The sequence below is a fragment of the Ochotona princeps genome, chromosome 15 (assembly GCF_030435755.1).
Source record: "Ochotona princeps isolate mOchPri1 chromosome 15, mOchPri1.hap1, whole genome shotgun sequence".
Lineage (NCBI taxonomy): Eukaryota > Metazoa > Chordata > Mammalia > Lagomorpha > Ochotonidae > Ochotona > Ochotona princeps.
Genome location: NC_080846.1, coordinates 13,144,050 through 13,162,324, shown reverse-complemented (window position 1 = coordinate 13,162,324; position 18,275 = coordinate 13,144,050). Strand labels below are relative to the sequence as shown.

General features: G+C 47.8%; 1 protein-coding gene across 3 annotated transcripts in view; it reads right to left on the bottom strand.

Annotated features, from left to right (window-relative positions):
- Positions 1-18,275, bottom strand: part of LOC101528887 (putative tetratricopeptide repeat protein 41) — a 75,877-nt gene that overhangs the window by 46,666 nt on the left and 10,936 nt on the right. For all 3 annotated transcript variants that reach the window (XM_058673035.1, XM_058673034.1, XM_058673036.1), the window contains exons 2-4: positions 11,786-12,778; positions 7,326-7,506; positions 4,768-4,982 (exon numbers count right to left, since the gene is read on the bottom strand). In XM_058673035.1, coding sequence (XP_058529018.1) covers positions 4,768-4,982; positions 7,326-7,506; positions 11,786-12,557 — 1,168 coding nt within the window. In that variant the 5' untranslated portion in view covers positions 12,558-12,778. The remainder of the gene's footprint in view (positions 1-4,767; positions 4,983-7,325; positions 7,507-11,785; positions 12,779-18,275) is intronic.

Here is an 18,275-nt window from a genome sequence, read left to right as displayed (position 1 = left end):
TCAGACACCCTACAACACAGGCAGGCAGACATGGTAAAGCTCTGTCTTCAAGGCCACCCAACTTTCAAGGTTCCGTCCCACAGTCATGTAATGGGGACTAAAAACACAATTAGCTAACCCATACACCAGGACCACTTTACAGGCCAGTGCAAAGCCTTTTTTAAAGACACGGAATTCTGGAGAACACACCTGCCACATAAATGGAAAATTACACAGCATTCTGTCTGAAATTATTTGTTCACTATTTCAGAAAACTTCAACCCAATAGCAATAGTGTCCCTGATGTCTGAGCTTTCAGTATAACACATTCACATTAGTCCATACTTACAGCTCAGTATTTGCCATGCTGGTTTTCCATACAGAGGCATTATCTCTTCCAATGGAATACTATATGCGGAGTTATATGATGAAACACATACATTCTTTTATTTTGGGGGTGTGGGGGGCAAGGCAGATTTGCAGAGAGGAGAGACAAAGAGAAAGTTCTTCCATCGGCTGGTTCATTCTCCAAATGGTCACAACGGCCAGAGCTGAGCTGAATCTGAAGCCAGTAACAAGAGCTCAGAGCTTTTTCTGGGTGTCCCATGTGGGTACAAAGTCCCAACAACTTAGGCCATCCTCTGCTGCTTTCCCAGGCCATCAGCAGAGAGCTGGATTGGAAGTGGAGCACCCAGGACAAGAGCCAGTGTCCATTTGGGATGCAGGAAGAGGATTAGCCTGTTGAGCCCCAAAACACTTACATTCTTGTAATGATTTATTTGCTCTGTATTTGTCTTTTTGGGCCATAGCAGAAGATTGTATCGATTCTTGCTATGATTTGGATGTGGTCTGGTTACTAAAGGGAGAACTGCATCCAGCATCCTAGCTGCATCAGTACCTAGAGATAGGGAACGATCACTCGATGTCATCCCAGAGTCCACAATGTAGAAGCATGCTCCGAGGTACTGCCCAAGTGGTACTGATACTTCTGAAATGCTGTTGATTTCATTAATACAAGAATGAGGAAACCCTTCCAAGGTCCATTGGCTGACATAGTCTACTTTAGAGTCTCCATTTGCCCATATACTTGCTGTCAGCGCTTGGCTGTGAGAGCTCTCCTACCTGTTCTGTCCTCCATCCTCTGCAGTGAACTACCATACCCCCCATGAGCATCTGGGCATGCTGTCCACTGCATCATCTTCAGCAACTGAGGAGGTTCCGTTCTGACACACCCACTCCATGGTCAGACCACAGAACCTGCAAATTTCCCCACGGTTGGGTTCTGAGTCTAGCAGTCCAGTTGGGGGGGGGGGTCCACAAAAACCTTGCCAGAGGTGAGCGAACACTGGACTCCTGTCTGTGCCAACCAAATCAGGGTCCAGCTTAGTCTGTCACCTACTTCAGTCTATATGCACACTGGTGGTTCCAGTCACCTGATCAGTTCTATCTCCAGCTCCAGCTCTTAACAAATCAACAGAGGCTGTGACCCAGCCCAACCCTGCCCAGCACACACTTGGCCCTCATATACACCAGCGGAAACCGCAGCCTAGTTCTTCCAATAACCCCCCCACCAGGCCTGCTCCCAACCCTGGTTCCTGCACATGCTGGTGTATGCAACAGAGTGTTTCTAGTCCATCCTATAGTCTGTGCTGTAGCCTAGCTCAGCCCAACTCCACTATTCAGCCCACCCTTATGCTGACAGGTACTACTGCCTGTCTAGCCAGGTCCACTCCCAGCACTGGCTCTCACATTCACCAATGGGAGCTGCAGTTCATCAGAGAGGTGGCCACAGTTTCCCTACCAGGCCCACTCCCAGCTCTGGATCTTGCACTTTCCAGGTGGTTCTGCAGTCCAGCTTGACAGGACTTGCCCCAGGCCCAGCACTTGCCAGTTGATGTTATGGAAAAACCCAACCAGCCTGTACTTTTCTCGCCTGTGCATGCACCAGTGGATACATTTGCTTATCCCAGCCTGACTCTCCCCCTAACCCAGTTCACATCCAGGCCAATGCCCAGCCTGGTATGCCCTCCCTCGGTCCCAGTTCTTACAAACACTAGCAGGAGCAGCGGCCCAGCAGGAGAGTCCTGTCTGTCCATCCACCTGGCTCGCTCTCCCCCATCCTGTGTCATACATGTACAGGTGGGTGCTGAGGCCCAGTCTGGAGCAACCTGCCTCACCTCAGCATTTGCCAGTGGGTGCTACAGCCTCACCCAGCTTACCTGCCCCCAGTTACAGCTCATGCTGGTAGGTGCTGCGATCTAGCCTAGCTTACTATCCTCAGTTCCAGCCCTAATGTGAACTGGCTGGAGTTGTGGCCCAACCCAACCTGTCCTGCCCCCTGTCCTGATCTCACATCTGCCAGTGGTTGTTATGAACTGACCCTGACTGGTTCACCCGAAGACCTGATCCACATGTATGCCAGCAGGTACTGTAACCTAGCTTAGTCTGGGTTGCTCCCAGTCTTGATTCTTGCACTCACCTCTAGGGACTACATGCTGGCAGAGGAGTTCTCCAAGGTTCTCTATCAGGTCACCAACCAGTGGCAGATCTCGAATGTACTGGTGGGTGCTTGCCCCTGCATAACTTGGCGCACTTCCTGTCCTGGAAGGTTAAGTGGCTTGCCCAACCAGCCCACACCATTCCAGTTCTTGCCATTAGGTGCTACAGCCAAGCCACACCTGGTCCACCCCAGACCCAGCTCTCACATGGTTCAGGGGGTACAGAGACCTAGCCCAGCCTGTGCTACACCTACCCTGGTTCTTTCAAGCACTAGTGGGTACTGGAGTCTAGCCCAGTCAGGCACACCCCAGGCCCAGTCCACATGGGGATATTGCAGCCATGTCCAGCGCAGTTCGCCACCCCTATTCTGGCTCTCACGCTCACCAGCAGGAAGCACAACCCAGCCTTAGTTCCCCAATCAGGCTTGCCCTCAGCCACATCTTACATGTCCCAGTGATTGCTCTCACCCAGCCCAGCATAGCTCATCCCCCATCCTGGTCTTTGCGAGGCCCTGATCAACACAGTCTGCCCCCTCTGTCTCAGCCTGTGTGTGTGTGCTGGTGCATTTGCGGCCCATTTGAGACCCATATCTCGTATCAGAATGCCTGGATCTGAGAGCTGGTGCTCCTAATTCCAACTTCCTGTTAGCCTGCAGCTGGGAGGCAGTGGGCAATGCCCGCAGTAACTGGATTCCTACCACCAGCATGGCAACGCGGGATTGAGTTTCCAGCTTCCAGCTTCAGGCTCCCAACCTCAGCCTGAAACAGCTCTGGCTGCTGAGGGCATTCAGGGAGTGGACTATCAAATGGGAGACTGTTCTCTGTCTCTCTGCAGCTTCTATCAAGTAAGAATTTTTAACAAGATCTATTTGAAATACAGCAGCTGTTTCTTATTAGGAGCTTTCTTTACTCAAAAACACTCATTAAAATAATAACTCACTTTGGGTATAAAATCATAATTAGCCATATATGACTGAGTTTACTTCATCAGTGTGACTTTAAAGAACACCTTCGGGAATGTACCAAAATAGAACTTGTTGCTTTATACCTTCCTTACACCACAGATTTTGGTTTTGCCCAGTTTGTACTCCCTCAACAATATCACCGTGAAAAACTCATGCACTGAGACTCATGGACACACACCGCACACAGAGAAACAAGCTCCAGCACCTGTCCTTTTAGAGATATTACAGATGCCCCTCACACATCCTACAAATTCACTCTGGACCCAGAGGTAACTATGGCTACGAGCCCCTGAATGAGAACAGCAGCAAGGTCAGTCACACACAGCAAATCACAAGAGCTAATGGTCATCCGTGCTTACTGTACGCACGCAAGAACTAAGTACCTTTATCTTCCACACTTAGAGAATCCACTGTAAGGCACAAGTTAATTATCCAGAGTTTACATAAAGGAGCATTGTGCCACAGAGAGTTAAACCAAGTAGCCCAGGGTCACATAGTGAGTCAGTGATGGCAAGCGGTCTGAGGCAGGGCTCAGGCTCCCCAGCCGCTCTGGGAACAGAATCAGGCACAGTGCGTATGCCACACAATTGTTATCCCTCCCAAAATGCCTTGCATCTTCAACATCACTGGCCAAAGCTAGACTCTGATTTCCCTAGAGCCTGCTGCTCCTCCCCCATGCCACTGAGGCCGACTCCTTTCAGTCAATAACCTTCAACATTCATTTTTTGGGGTGGGAGGGGGAAGCCAGGCATGTCTCAACTCCTCCCTGTCCTTGAGCCTCTAAGTGCAATCCTCGGGCAGATTCTGAATGTACCTACAGCCCCTGGTCTCCATGGCTCTTCCCCACCGAGCCACGCAGACTGCTGCACTGGCCTGCGGGCTTGCTGCTCTCCGTCCACTCCCCACTGCTCTCCCAGTGCCCTGGAGAGAATCCAAACCTCCTACTCTGGCCTGCAGAGCCCTCATGAGAAGCACCCTCACCTTGGCTTCCAGCTTCACCACGGTCTGGATTCCCCGATCCCCTTTTCCTTTTCAATTCATCCGACTTTCTTTCCAGCTTGGGACTGTTCTCCTATCACTTAGCTGCCCCCTTTGCCTAGAATGTTCTGATGGCATAGCTTGTTCATAATACATATTTATGAGCTTTTGGAAGATCTCACGTACACAAGCATTTCTAAATTTTTCTGCAACAAAATAAAGCTTTTTTAAATTCAACTTCCCATCAATTATTTGAACTATCTTTGTAACCACATTAGCAGAGGGAGTGACTCATTTCCAACTCAGCAGGTATTTTCTAAGCGAATGTACAAGTTTGAGGCAGTTACCATAGTTTCTGTGCTGCAGTTCTGTGATGAAGTAGTAGATCACAGTCATGATATCACTGCTTTCACAGGTGCTTCCCACAAAATGAGGGATCACCAGCATGCTCGGGTATTTCTTTCTGAAATAATTCACCCAGTTGGCAATCAGAGTGGACTTCCCACAACCTCGTTCGCCAGACAAGAGCAAAATAGACTTGTAAGTTGGGAAGGAATTAACTCTGAAAAATAAATGGGGAAAATCTAATCAAGAATTTTTTAAAGACTTATTTATTTTTATTGCAGAGTCAGATACACAGAGAGGTGGAGAGACAGAAAGGAAGATCTTCCCTCTGCTGATTCACTCCTCAAGTGGATGCAACAGCTGAAACTGAGCCAATCTGAAGCCAGGAGCCAGAAGCCTCCTCCAGGTCTCCCATCCGGGTGCAGGGTCCCAAGGCACTGGGCTGTCCTTGACTGCCCTCCCAGGCCACAAGCAGGGAGCTGGCTGAGAAGCGAGTTAGCCAAAATTAGAACTCGTGTCCACATGGGATCCCAGCACTTTTAAGGCCAAGACTTTAGCTGCTAGGCCACCATGCCTGGCCTATAATCATGAATTTTTTACTAAAGAAGGGGCAGGGGAGATGGGAGAAAGGGAAAGATGGAGGCAGGGGAGGACATTTTCCAATATGTATTATGCCTCTAGAGACAGGAAGTTCTAATTTCAACTTTGGCTTCAATTAGTTGCAAAGTCATCCACCCTCTGGGCTTCAGCTTTGTCCTATATGAAATCAACAGAGTAGGAGAGAGCAGCCTGCTAGCCCGTTCCAACCACACTGATCTTGTGTGAACTGAGCCATCCAGTGTGAACTGAGGGTTGTGTCAAGGCCCAGGGCACAGGAAGAACTACCAGCTCAGTCCACTGCGCTTTTATCTGACCTGCTCATTCCTTCCTTAGGTTACCACATCAGCACTCTGGTCCTTGGTATAACATCACTTTGGAAGAGACTAAAAACGTTAAAACATTTATATGCCAAGAATTCCCATCTAAATCTGATGGCTTCCAAATTAGAAATTCAACAAAATTACCATAATCATTTTAATACGAGTTGAAAATCAAGTTTTAGGTCTCTATTATGCCAGCAAATTAGAATGGTCAGATTTCAACAAGGAGAAAATTCTCCATGTTTAGCCTACAGGAAGAATATTAAAGTGATGAATACCATCCTCAACAGTTTAAAATGGTCAGATTTAATTTTGTATTTAGTCTCATCTCAACTAAGCAGCCAGACAGAGTCTTGAGCCTATCAAAACATGACAGACAGGGGCAGGTGTTTGATGCCCTAACCAAGTCACCAGCTGGGGTCCCCACATCCTGTATCACAGAGCCTAGTTCAAGTCTCGGCTGCTCTACTTCCAGTCCAGCTTGTTGATAATGCACACCCTGGGAGGAAGCAGATCATGACCAAGTGGGCCCATCCTCCCTGTGCGAGACTCAAACTGAGTGTTAGGCTCCTGGCTTCAGCACAGCACAGCCCTGGCTTCTGTGGGTATCTGGAAAGTGAATGAACAGATGGAAGGTCTGTGTCTCCACCTGGAAAAGAAAATGAAAAGCATCGCCTTTACAGTGAAGAAGGAAAGTGCTGTATAAGCAGGGATTACTCTGCTCAAAGCTAGGAAAAGCCCCGTGCCTCTTCCCTCACTCTCACCACTGACTTCCCTCCAGCTGCTGGCCTGGATGCTCTTGCTCCAGCCTCAGGCCTCTGTGACCGGCTCGCGTAGAATGTTCTTCAGTTGCAGAGTTGCGCCCTCACCTGTTTCTAGCAGTTCCCCAGGGACCACTTTCTCAGGGAGGGCTTCCCTCACCCTGCCCTACCAGAAGGACTGCTCCTTTTCCATGTTTCATCCTTCTCCGTGGCACTGGAAGGCTCCCGGCAGCCTGCACAGCTGACATACCTTCATGTATTACCTGTGTCCACAGTGCAAGCTCCACGGAGGCCACAGTGGCTGACAGCATCAATGCCCCAGGCTTGGCACTCTCTTCTGTAGCCCACACATAGCTATCAACTCACAAGCTCTTACCCGCAAACACAAACAGTGGTGCAGCCTGTGTCACTTTATTAGACACTGGCTGGATATCTGGATGCACTTATTAGTAACCTGACAATGTCTGTGGGAACTCCTCGCCAACTATGCAACACCACACAGGTGCATTATTCATAGTCCCTAACCTGATTTCTTCCCATCAAAGTCATTCCAACATTCTCAGAAACAACTTAGACCAATTGCTAGGCAGGGGAGAAAAAAAGAAGTCCTCCTCCTCGCCTTCCACTGGGAGTTCATTATCTCCTTGATGATATTGGAAGAAATATGTGAAATATCAGAAAAGCTTTGCAAATGCAGAGTGATGTCTAACCAGGAAATGTCAGCCCAGGGACAGCTTTTAGGGGTTCTCTGTTACAGGGAGGGATAGGCAGAGAGTGGGAGAAGTGACAGAAAACATTCCAAACGGGAATGCTACTTACCAAACCGAGGCTACTTTGCTGGAGGCCCATGAAAAGGTTTGAGGTTGTTTGCTGTCTCACCTGGAAACATGGTCTCCACTGGAACCTGCCGCTGCATTGTTGAAATCCAGTTCCATATCCTTCAAGGCAAATCTCTCCAAGATTTCAAAGTTCTTGTTTGGCTCCTTGAAAACAACACTCGTTTCCTGGCACTTCTCAATAAACTCTTCATGATAGAAACGTTCAAAGCTGTGCTTGTAATCTTTGTGGTCAAAAGATAAGTTTTAGCATCTTAGATGTGTAGATGCACATTTCCCACTGCACACACTTGATCGTAAATGTCCAGCAAGGTACCTGCCTCTCTGTCTACAGCACCCCCTCACAATGTTGGCACCACATTTCAAAGCCCGGCCTGTACGCTGATGGAAGCAAGCTGAGCAAACAATTCAGCCTCCCTCGTGCTGAATGCGCGTGGAATCCTGCTTAGGACTCCAAGTTATCTCATGAGCTCAGAAACACAAAGGCAGAAAAAAAAAAATCAGACTTGCTGCATACATTTTGTGATCTTTTCAAATCATTAGCTAAGTATGAAGTTATCTAATTCAGTCTTTTGGGGGCAAGTGTGTGTGTGTGTCTGTCTCCAAGGCAGAGGTCGGGGCAATGGAGTATAATTTTAGGCTTAGACACTCTAATACAAATGACAACCATGGGTACGTTTACAGTTCTGCCACTAGGCAAGTCCCTTCACTTCTAGTAAAATAACAGTGAGGGTTGGACAATTGGAAGAGCTCTGAGGGTCCTTCCAGTGTCAATTTACTACAATTCCAATCTTGTTACTTAATTAAAACCAGAGTGCTCTAGGCTGCCAAAATTTCTTCCCATCCCTGGAGACACCTACACCGCCCAGGTGTGTTTAATGGAATATGGAGAAAAGAAGCAGAGGTTAATATCAATATATGCAGACAAAACAAAACATCAAATAGATTAGCCTGATAAGGTTCCAAGGTACAAGCTAGACCCTAAACTTCCATTAGTAACTGGGCTGCCCCATTGGTTCAGGTTTGGACTAAAGTAGACCTGGAGGAACTACAGTATGCCAGTATCAACTTCAAGTTTCAACATCTTCATGTTTCAATATAAAACTTGGGATGAACTTATACTACAGTAGGTCTCCAGACCTAAACTTGAATCTCATTCATTAATCTCAGGCGTCTCCAAGTACCTGACAGATATTTCTAAGGCTTAAAAGTATAAATTGGTAGCTCTGCATTGCATTACAGTAACTACAGGCTGCCCAAATGGTCTACTGTACTCTTGTCATAGAATATGAGATTTTGAAGCTATCTGGGTAATTGAAGGATGTCAAAAATCCAAAAGAAAAATAACAGTACTTTCTTCTAAAGTATTTTCATAATCTATCTCATACCTTATAATTCAGATATTTGGCCCACATATATACATTCAAGAATAAAATCTAGGGACTGGCATGATGGTTTAATAGGCTAATCCTCCACCTGCAGAACCAGCATCCCATGTGGGCACTGGTTCTTGTTTTTTTTTTTTAAGATTTACTTATTTTATTACAAATCAGAGAGGAGGAGAGACAGAGAGGAAGATCTTCCGTCCGATGACTCACTCCCCAAGTGAGCCGCAACGGGCCGGTGCGCGCCGATCCGATGCCGGGACCAGGAACCTCCTCCAGGTCTCCCACGCGGGTGCAGGGTCCCAAAGCTTTGGGCCATCCTCGACTGCCTTCCCAGGCCACAAGCAGGGAGCTGGATGGGAAGTGGAGCTGCCGGGATTAGAACCGGCGCCCATATGGGATCCTGGGGCTTTCAAGGCGAGGCCACGCCGTCGGGCCCAAGTGGGCACTGGTTCTAATCCCAGATGCTCCACTGCCAACCCACACCCCTGCTAATGTGCCTAAGAAAGCAATAAAGGATGATTTAAGTCCTTGGGCCCCTGAAAACTGTGGGAGACCTGGAAGAATCTCCAGGCTCCTGGCTTCAGATCAGCTCAGCTCTGGCCATTGTGGACATCTGTGGAATGAATGAGTGAATGGAAGATTGATCTTTTTCTCTGTCTCTCCTTTGCTCTGTAAATCAGCTTTTCAAATAACAATAAATAAAACATAAAAAAGAATAAATTTAAGATAAGAAAGTCTTTCAATACTGAAATCAAACATGAAGAATACCACAGAAAAATAAATTGACCAAATACACTGATACTTGATCCTGGAACAAATGAGTGACCATTAATCAACACGTGCGATTCAAAAGGAGATTTATTAAAGAATATTAATCATGTTAACCAGACACTTATATTCTTTCAGAACCCATTTGTTACTTTTCATTCTCACTAGCAATTTGCTCTGTGGCCAATGTATGACAGACATGATTTTGGGGTATTCTGCATGCCTTACTACTTTCAGGGTGATTGATTTTCATCTATTTGTATAGAAAAACTAAGAATTCCCAATATTAAATAATGTTAAATAAGAACTGAAAAATTCTAGAATATGTCTCTCAGATTCTGAAACCCCAAATCTGTAATAAATATTTAAGATAATTAGTGGATTACACAATATCTCTATAAAGACTTCATGGTGAGGCCACACTCCCTGGTTCACCGTCAACCTTTGTACTACTCATGAGGACAGTTGCTGGCCTGGTTCCTGAAAGTACTGGAGAATGTACCATTTGCAACTCTTTTGTATCTTCACATTAAATAGTTCTTACATTAATCATCCATAACCTTGTTTGGGCCATCAAACCTTCTAAGCATCTGACCAAAGACGCAGGTCATCTTTCTGCCCCCTCTCCACCACAACATACACATGTATGTAAGTTCTTAATTTCACACTGTCTCAGGGGCACCACAGGTCCCTGCGGAGGTCTGTCCGGATGGGGAATGTCTAACACGCTCTGAGAGTGCTCTCCCCTTCGTAGTCTGCTAACGGCTACGAGCCATCATCTTCCGAAACAATCATTTCACTTAGCAGCGAGATGCTGATGAGGCAGTGATTTCAAACCTCAGCATGCATAAAAATCTCCTGGTCATCTTGTTGAAATGCAAGTTTTAATTCAGTAAACTGGGAATGGGGCTCAGAATCTGCATTTCGAACAAGCTCCCAGGTGATGCTGCTGTTGCCGGCCTACGGATTACACTCTAAATAGTACAGGGTAGGGGACGCAGCCATGGATTTTAGTCATGGGGACCTGGGCTCAATTCCTGGATTGGCCTCCTCACTGGTTGTATGACACTGATAAAGTTGTTTAATTGCTACCAAGGTAGCTTTCATTTCTCAACTGCAAAACTAGAATTACGATAATTTATTTTGCAAGGCCAAGGCTTCAATACATACAAAATATCAATATATTCAATACATACAAAGTATCAAACTATAAACATTCTCCTCCCTCCAGCTCAGGGATTCTCAACACGGGCACACTTGGCATTTGGGCTGCCTAATGCTCTTCCACGGGAGGCTGTTGTGTCCACAGTAAGATATTTAACAGTAACTACCTACTCCGTGCTAGTAGCTCTCCCCCAGTTGTGATAATCAAAAATGCCATGAGACATGGCAACTGTCTCTCTGGCAGAGTGGGCACAAATGGTCTTAGTTGAGAATCCCTGTTCTAGATCTACATGTTAATCATCAGATATCATTTTGGCTTTTCTCTGGACTCCTTAACTGCCTGAATAATCTTCCATGACCCATTATTGCTGCTTTTCACTTTCAAAAATCTTCAAAATGGAAAAGCACAGGTTACAGGAATGCGGGAATAATTTAAATGCCTGAGGAGCATTTTCAATCCGTTAAAAACTCCTTTGGGCAGCTGCTTCTGTGGTATAGCAAGAAAAGCCCATGTTTGCAGTACCAGCATCCCACATGAGCACTTGTTTGAATCCTGGCTGCTCCACTTCCAATCCAGCTCCTTGCTAATGAGCCTGGGAAGGCAGTGAAGAATAGCCCAATAGAGATCACATGGGAGTCCTGGAGGCAGTTCCTGGCTCCTGGCTTTGGCCTGGCTCAGATGCAGCTACCGCAGCCCTTTGAGGTGGCTGGAGGCAGTGAGCTAACAGATGGAAGTTCTCTCTCTCCCTCTGCCTCTCTGTAGCTCTGCCTTTAAATAAATAAATATTAGAAAAATAAAAACTCCTTTCACAAAGCTGACATGCACACAAAAAATTATTAACCTTGGAGCTGGCATTACAGTGGTTTAAGCTGCCATTTGCAATGCTCACATGCCACACAGGAGCACTAGTTCAAATCCCAGTTACTCTGTTTCCAATCGAGTTCCCTACTAATGCGCCTGGCAAGGCAGCAGATGATGGCTCAAGTACCTGGACCTCTACTACCTATGCAGGAGACCAGAATGAAGTTTTGGGCTCCAACCTGTGGCCCAACCCTGGCTGTTGTGGGCAGCTGAGAGGTGAACCAATGTAACGAAAAATTTCTTCCCATATTTCAAATAAATTAAAAAATTTTAAGTAAGCCTGTACTGGTACTAGACTTCAGTGTGTCTATATTTACTAACCTATATTCTCCATCAGTAACGTGGCCGGGTAAAATTTTTCTATGACAAGTGCCCAGTCTTTAAGAACCAGCTCGCCCAACTCCTGGAGCCCAGTGAAGAATCTGATAGGGAGCCCTTTGCTCATAATGCTGGCTTTCAGCTTCCCAACTTTCAGTTCTTCCTCTCTGGTCACCAGGGAACACGAAGATGGCCCCTCCACCTTTACCTGGCCCGAGGCCTTTGGCAGGCTGGTTTGAGTCCTAAAGTAAAAATACTGAAATTGTGACGGATTCAGAAACGCTGCTTGGATGATCTCAAACTCCATCACACTACAGTTAAAATGCTCCAGGACCCAAGGATGGCCATTTTGGGCCGCAACATAGAGAGCTTGTTTTGCGTTGGATGAACTTGACTCGTGGGTGTCCTTGGAACAGTCAGAGAGGATGTCCCCATAGGTCTGACCCAGCAGACAGATGAAAAAGGGAGAGCAGCTGTTCACAGAGTCCAGGCAGAGCTTCAGGCGCTGGGTGTGGAGGTGGGAGTGCTGTCGGCACAGGCTGGCAGGTAAGGAGTTCTGGGCCTTCGGGGCCGACCACCTCAGATCCACTGCTTTGAAATACGTGCCCCGGGAACTGCAGAGGGTGTTGAGCTGAGGGAAGATGGTGCTGGCCAGAAAGTCTCTCTCCTCCTGAAACTCATTCACCGCGGAGCAGACGTAAGGCCTGATGGGTTTTGGTCGCTTGGAGATGAACTGGGACCAACTTGCCACATTCTTGCTTGCCTTCTGGTTCATTTCACTTTGCTCAAGGATGACATCATGATCAAATCATAACAAGTTTCATCCTGAGGCCACTGCTGACCTCCACTGTGTCCCAAGTCCTTGTCTGGCTGTGTCTGCTAGGGACATGTGGGCAACTTTCCCCAAAACTCCTTCTTTTTTATTGACATTGGAGGGTGGGAGATGCCAACCAATGGACAGATGAGAGTTTAAAAATAATGTAGCTGAAATCAAGACTGAAAAAGAAAAAAAGTCATTTATTTCAGGGTACCAGGCAGTCCCTGTGGCTCCTGTTTTAAGCCTTTGTTGCACATCAGAGCCTCACAGCCAAGGAGGTTCTAGACATAAGACTCCCCTGCCCCCCAGCCTTCAAGTCTGCCTTCCCACCCCAAGGTTCCTCCTGCCCCCCAAAAATTTGGAAATCAAGCAAGGGGACTTACTGACAGTACAAAAAAAGAAGGTAAGCTCAGAAAACACAAGTGCATGTACAATAATCTAGGGAAGATCCATGACTGCCCAGAAGCCAGACTGAAAATGGGCACACAGTGGGTCCAGACAGGAACAACTAACTAATCAAAAGACCAGGAGGCCTAAGACCCAGGGGACACAGCTGGAGGCTGAGATGCAAGGAAGTCGGGATCCAAACACCTGAGCTCAGTGATTTTTTTTTTTATCTTCAGTTGTGCAGGCTCATGCAACTTTCCAGTTATCTACATGGACTGGAAATTTAATTCCACTAAGCTAATGGAAAAACACACACACTCCAACGACATAGCTACGCCTTCAAGATCTCAGGGGAAAAAAAGAACATATGAAGACTATCCAGTTTGATGAAGCTTTCCTTGCTATAACTAATTTCCATATGAAATGTTTCTTTTTTGCTTATGTCTATGGTTTTACTTGTGTAGAAATCTATCATGCTATAAAGTATGCTTGTCACCTGACAACAACAAACTAGTGCAGTATTTTTCAAAAAGTATTAATTCTATTAAGATGAATGTCCCCATAATCCTATGACAGATAACATTACTACTCTATTTCACACATGAGGACACAAAAGTTCAGACAGGATATGCGGCAGTTCTCAAACCATTTAGTAATAAGTGGAGAGTCAGGGGCTTCCGATTGCCAGGCAAAGGAGATCTGGGGACATACTGGAGTAGGAACAACTAAGGGCATGTTTGACAGGGGAGGAATAACCTGTACAGACCACTGTACTTGCATGTAGGCAAGGGAGCTGAGACAGAGTGGTTTAGAGGAAAACTGGAGGGCATGTCGGGTTAGGCAACCACCCTCAAAGGAGCCACAGAGGAGAGCTGAGCTGGGCTAAACAACATCACCACCAGCCTGTCAAAGCATGCAAAAGCTGGGGCTGGGAGGCACGCCTGGCTGGGATAGGGCACAGTACCTGCCCATGAGTCAGACCAGGAGGTTGGCCATATCAGGCTGGGCTGCAGCATCTACCAGAATGCTACAGAACCAGATCTGGGGACAGATTCTGCAGGGAACTTGTGGGCTCACCTCTGTGGAACTGCAGCACCTGCCAGTTTGTGCTGAGAACTGGGAGTGGTGAATGGCATAGCCAGGTTGAACCACAGAACTCACTTGACAGGAACCACCTGATACTCACTGGAACTGGGGTTGGGAGGGCCTGGCTACAGCACCTGCTGGCAAATGTAATGGCTGGGACTGAGGGCAAACCATGCCAACCAGGGTTGCAGTTCTCACTGGCACATGTGGGGATCCAGGGCTGGGAACAGGCCAGGTAGAGAAACCTAGGGAATTTCCCTACAAGGCCACACTTCCCACTAGAGAACATAAGAGTTGGGGCTACGGTTGGGCTAGGGTCAGGCCAGGTTCGGCCAGGCCAGGTAAGGCTACAGCACTCATCAGCATTGGTCTGGGTCAGGACTAGGGGCATCTGCTGGCTCATATGACAGCCAGGACAGGGTGTGAGCCATGCCCAGCTGGGCTGGGCTGCAACACCCATCAACAAGAGTTGGCCATGCCAGACTGGGTTGAAGTACTCACCAGAACATGCAAGACCTGGGGCTTGGAACAAACCTGGTAGAAGACTTCCCTGCGGGGCTGTAGCTCCTACTGTTGAGTGCAAGAGCAAGGGCTGGTGGCAGATTAAGCTAAGTAAGTACCATTAGCATGCCTTTGGGTTGGACTGGGGGCCAGATTGGGCTAGGCTCCAGCACCTGTTGGCACTTGCAAAAGCCAGAATGGAGGTAGGATAGGCGGAGCTAGGTCACAGCACCCACTGGTTCACGTGAGAGTTGAGTCTGAAGGTAGGCCAGGCTGGCTTAGGCCATACCATCTATCAATGACAGCCAGAATGGGTGTGGGTCTGTTGGACTATGCCACAATGCCCAGCCAGAGAGCGTCAGGACTGGGAGCTGTCCATGTCAGTATGGGCAGCAGTACTCACCAACATACATGAGATCTGTTGCTGGGAGCAGCCTGGTAGGGAAACTTGGGGGAACTCCCCTGCTAGGCAGTGGCTCTTGCTGGTTAGCCTGAGAGCTGGGGCTAAGGGAAGGCTAGACAAGACTGGGCTGCAGCACTCATTGACATACTATTAAGCCAAGTCTAAGGGCAGGCCAGTCAGGGTCAGTCCACAGCATACACTGGCACAAGTGAGAGCCAGGACAGGGTGTAAGCCAAAATGGGTTGAACTGCAACAGATACCAGTAGACATGAAGGCTGGGGGTGGAAGTGGACCAGGCTGGTCTAGGCTGCTATACCTGCAAGAGCTATATTGGAGGTGGGCTGGGCTGAGCCAGGCTGCAGCATGCTTGACAGGGGACTCACAGGAACTCCCCTGCTAAAGTGTACCTGCCGCTGGTGAGCACAAGAACCAGAGCCGGGGGCAGGCCAGGCTGGATAAGGTGGAAGCACCTGTCAGCATACTTGAGGGCTGGAGGGGGAGGGGACAGGTCAGGCTGAGCTAGGATACAGCACCCATGGTTGTGCACAAAAGACAGACGGGATGCAGGCTGGGCTAGGTTAGACCAAAGCAGGGGCTGGGATGCACAAAAACTGGGACTGTTAGAGGTCACCCCAATTAGGTTGCGGCACCTGCTGGTATGCATGAGGATCGGGCCTGTGGTTTGCATGGACTATGGGACTAGGGCAGAACTGACCAGGAAGCTTGCACCCACCGGTATGTGCAATGGCTGGTGCAGGTGACAGACCAAACCTCACCCTGCACTTGTTGGCACACACAAGAACGAAGTCTGAGGTGATCCCAGCTGAGGTTTCTTGGGAGACTCCACAGCTAGACTGCTGGACTCAGAACCTGGCCACAGGGGAGATCACAGGATGTGTAGTCTTACTTTGGAGTGTATATGCCAGAACTGGATCTCCTCAACTGCTAACGTGCAGTAGACAACATGCCCAGATGCAAAAGCGGGACATGACAGCTAGCTCATCTAGGCCAGCAGGGGATATTTCTCCTGGACAGTTCTCCTGGTCAAGCTTTGCAAAGCATATTTCTGGGTCTGTGAATGCACTAAGGCGAACTCTAGCACCAATGAAACCAACAACTCAAGAACTATCAAATCCACTCAAGTAACCCCTTGAAACACTCTACCCCACAAAGGGGTCTCTAAGAGATCATCAAAGGACCGTCCCCCAAGGAGCAAGGCGCAGCCCTCTCCCTATTTTCCCCTGCAGATACAGAAGGGGGAAACATGAAAACATTTGTGCCACCCTCCTTCTTATCTTCCCACTCTAATCACAGGTGCACATGGGTGTGCATCCCTTTCAACTAGGGAAATAATATTAAAATAAATTAAGTACATATTAAAAAATAGAGGACAGGGATCTAAACACAGACAGGCCTGACTCCAGAACATGTATGTTACAATGTCTCCATCATGCTCTAGGTCAAGAAGACAACATTCAGACAAACAAAAAATTGGGGGTGGACGGTGCTGGGAGCTGATGCTGTGACACAGCAGGTAAAGCTGTCCCCTGCAGTGCCAAAATCCCACATGGCTTCCAGTTCAAGCTCCAGATGTTCCAAATCTGCTCCAGCTTCCTGCTAATATGCCTGGCAAAGTAGCAAAAAAGTCTGGTTTCAGCCTGGCATAGTCCCGACCGTTTTTGCAATTTGGAGAGTAGACCCATATGGGATCCCGGCACGTTCAAGGCAAGGACTTTAGCCACTAGGCCATTGCGCCGGGCTCTAAATCTTTCAAAAATAAAGAAAACCAATATATCACCTGCCCAAGATGCAAAACTATTTCTCTGATCCAAATTACTGTGCATTACTGCTATTACTGCATTTATTTATTTTAAAAATAAATTTAAATAAAAACTAAACTTATTAATTCATTTGAAAGACAGAGTTGTAGACAGAGAAACAAAAAGAGAATTATCCATCCAGTGACTGGTGCCTCACATTAAGCTGTAGCCTGCAACACTACAGGACCATATCTGTACAGTGGAATTAGACAAGGTCTTAAATAACAAGGATCTCATAAACACTTTTAATCAAATTTTTTCTTTTAAGATTTTTTTTCTTTTTAATCTGAGAAGCAGAGAGACAAACACAATAAACTCAATTACGCTAGTTCATTTCCCAAACACCTGCAATAGCAGAGTTTTGGCAGACGCCAAAACCAAGAGCTGAGAACCAAAGCCAGGTCTCCCATAGGAAAGGCAGTAACTGAGTCAACTGAGCCATCACTACTGCCTCCGGGGTGCAAATCTGCAGGAAGCTGAGGTCAGAGTCAGGGCTGGGAGGACTGAACCCAGGCGGTGAGTGTGAGATCGGGGCTGGGAGGACTGAATCCAGGCGGTGAGTGTGAGATCGGGGCTGGGAGGACTGACCCAGGCGGTGAGTGTGAGATCGGGGCTGGGAGGACTGACCCAGGCGGTGAGTGTGAGATCGGGGCTGGGAGGACTGACCCAGGCGGTGAGTGTGAGATCGGGGCTGGGAGGACTGACCCAGGCGGTGAGTGTGAGATCGGGGCTGGGAGGACTGACCCAGGCGGTGAGTGTGAGATCGGGGCTGGGAGGACTGACCCAGGCGGTGAGTGTGAGATCGGGGCTGGGAGGACTGAACCCAGGCGGTGAGTGTGAGATCGGGGCTGGGAGGACTGAACCCAGGCGGTGAGTGTGAGATCGGGGCTGGGAGGACTGAACCCAGGCGGTGAGTGTGAGATCGGGGCTGGGAGGACTGAACCCAGGCGGTGAGTGTGAGATCAAGGCTGGGAGGACTGAATCCAGGCAGTGAGTGTGAGATCGGGGCTGGGAGGACTGACCCAGGCAGTGAGTGTGAGATCGGGGCTGGGAGGACTGAACCCAGGCGGTGAGTGTGAGATCGGGGCTGGGAGGACTGAACCCAGGCGGTGAGTGTGAGATCGGGGCTGGGAGGACTGACCCAGGCAGTGAGTGTGAGATCGGGGCTGGGAGGACTGAATCCAGGCAGTGAGTGTGAGATCGGGGCTGGGAGGACTGAATATGGTTCTCCAGCGTGGGACAGAGGAATCTCAACTGATATCACCTTTTCTTATTTATTCATTTTGATTAACATGTAATACTGTATGTTACCATGGGATATATATATACATGTATTTTAATTTCTTTTTAAGTTTATGAATATGAACTTCTCATGAAGAAATATCCTAACAGATTTCTTAGTCATCACTGCTTAATTTATATTTCAGAATCTGCAAGCTACGTACTAAACACTTAGTAAATATTTGCCATTCACATTAT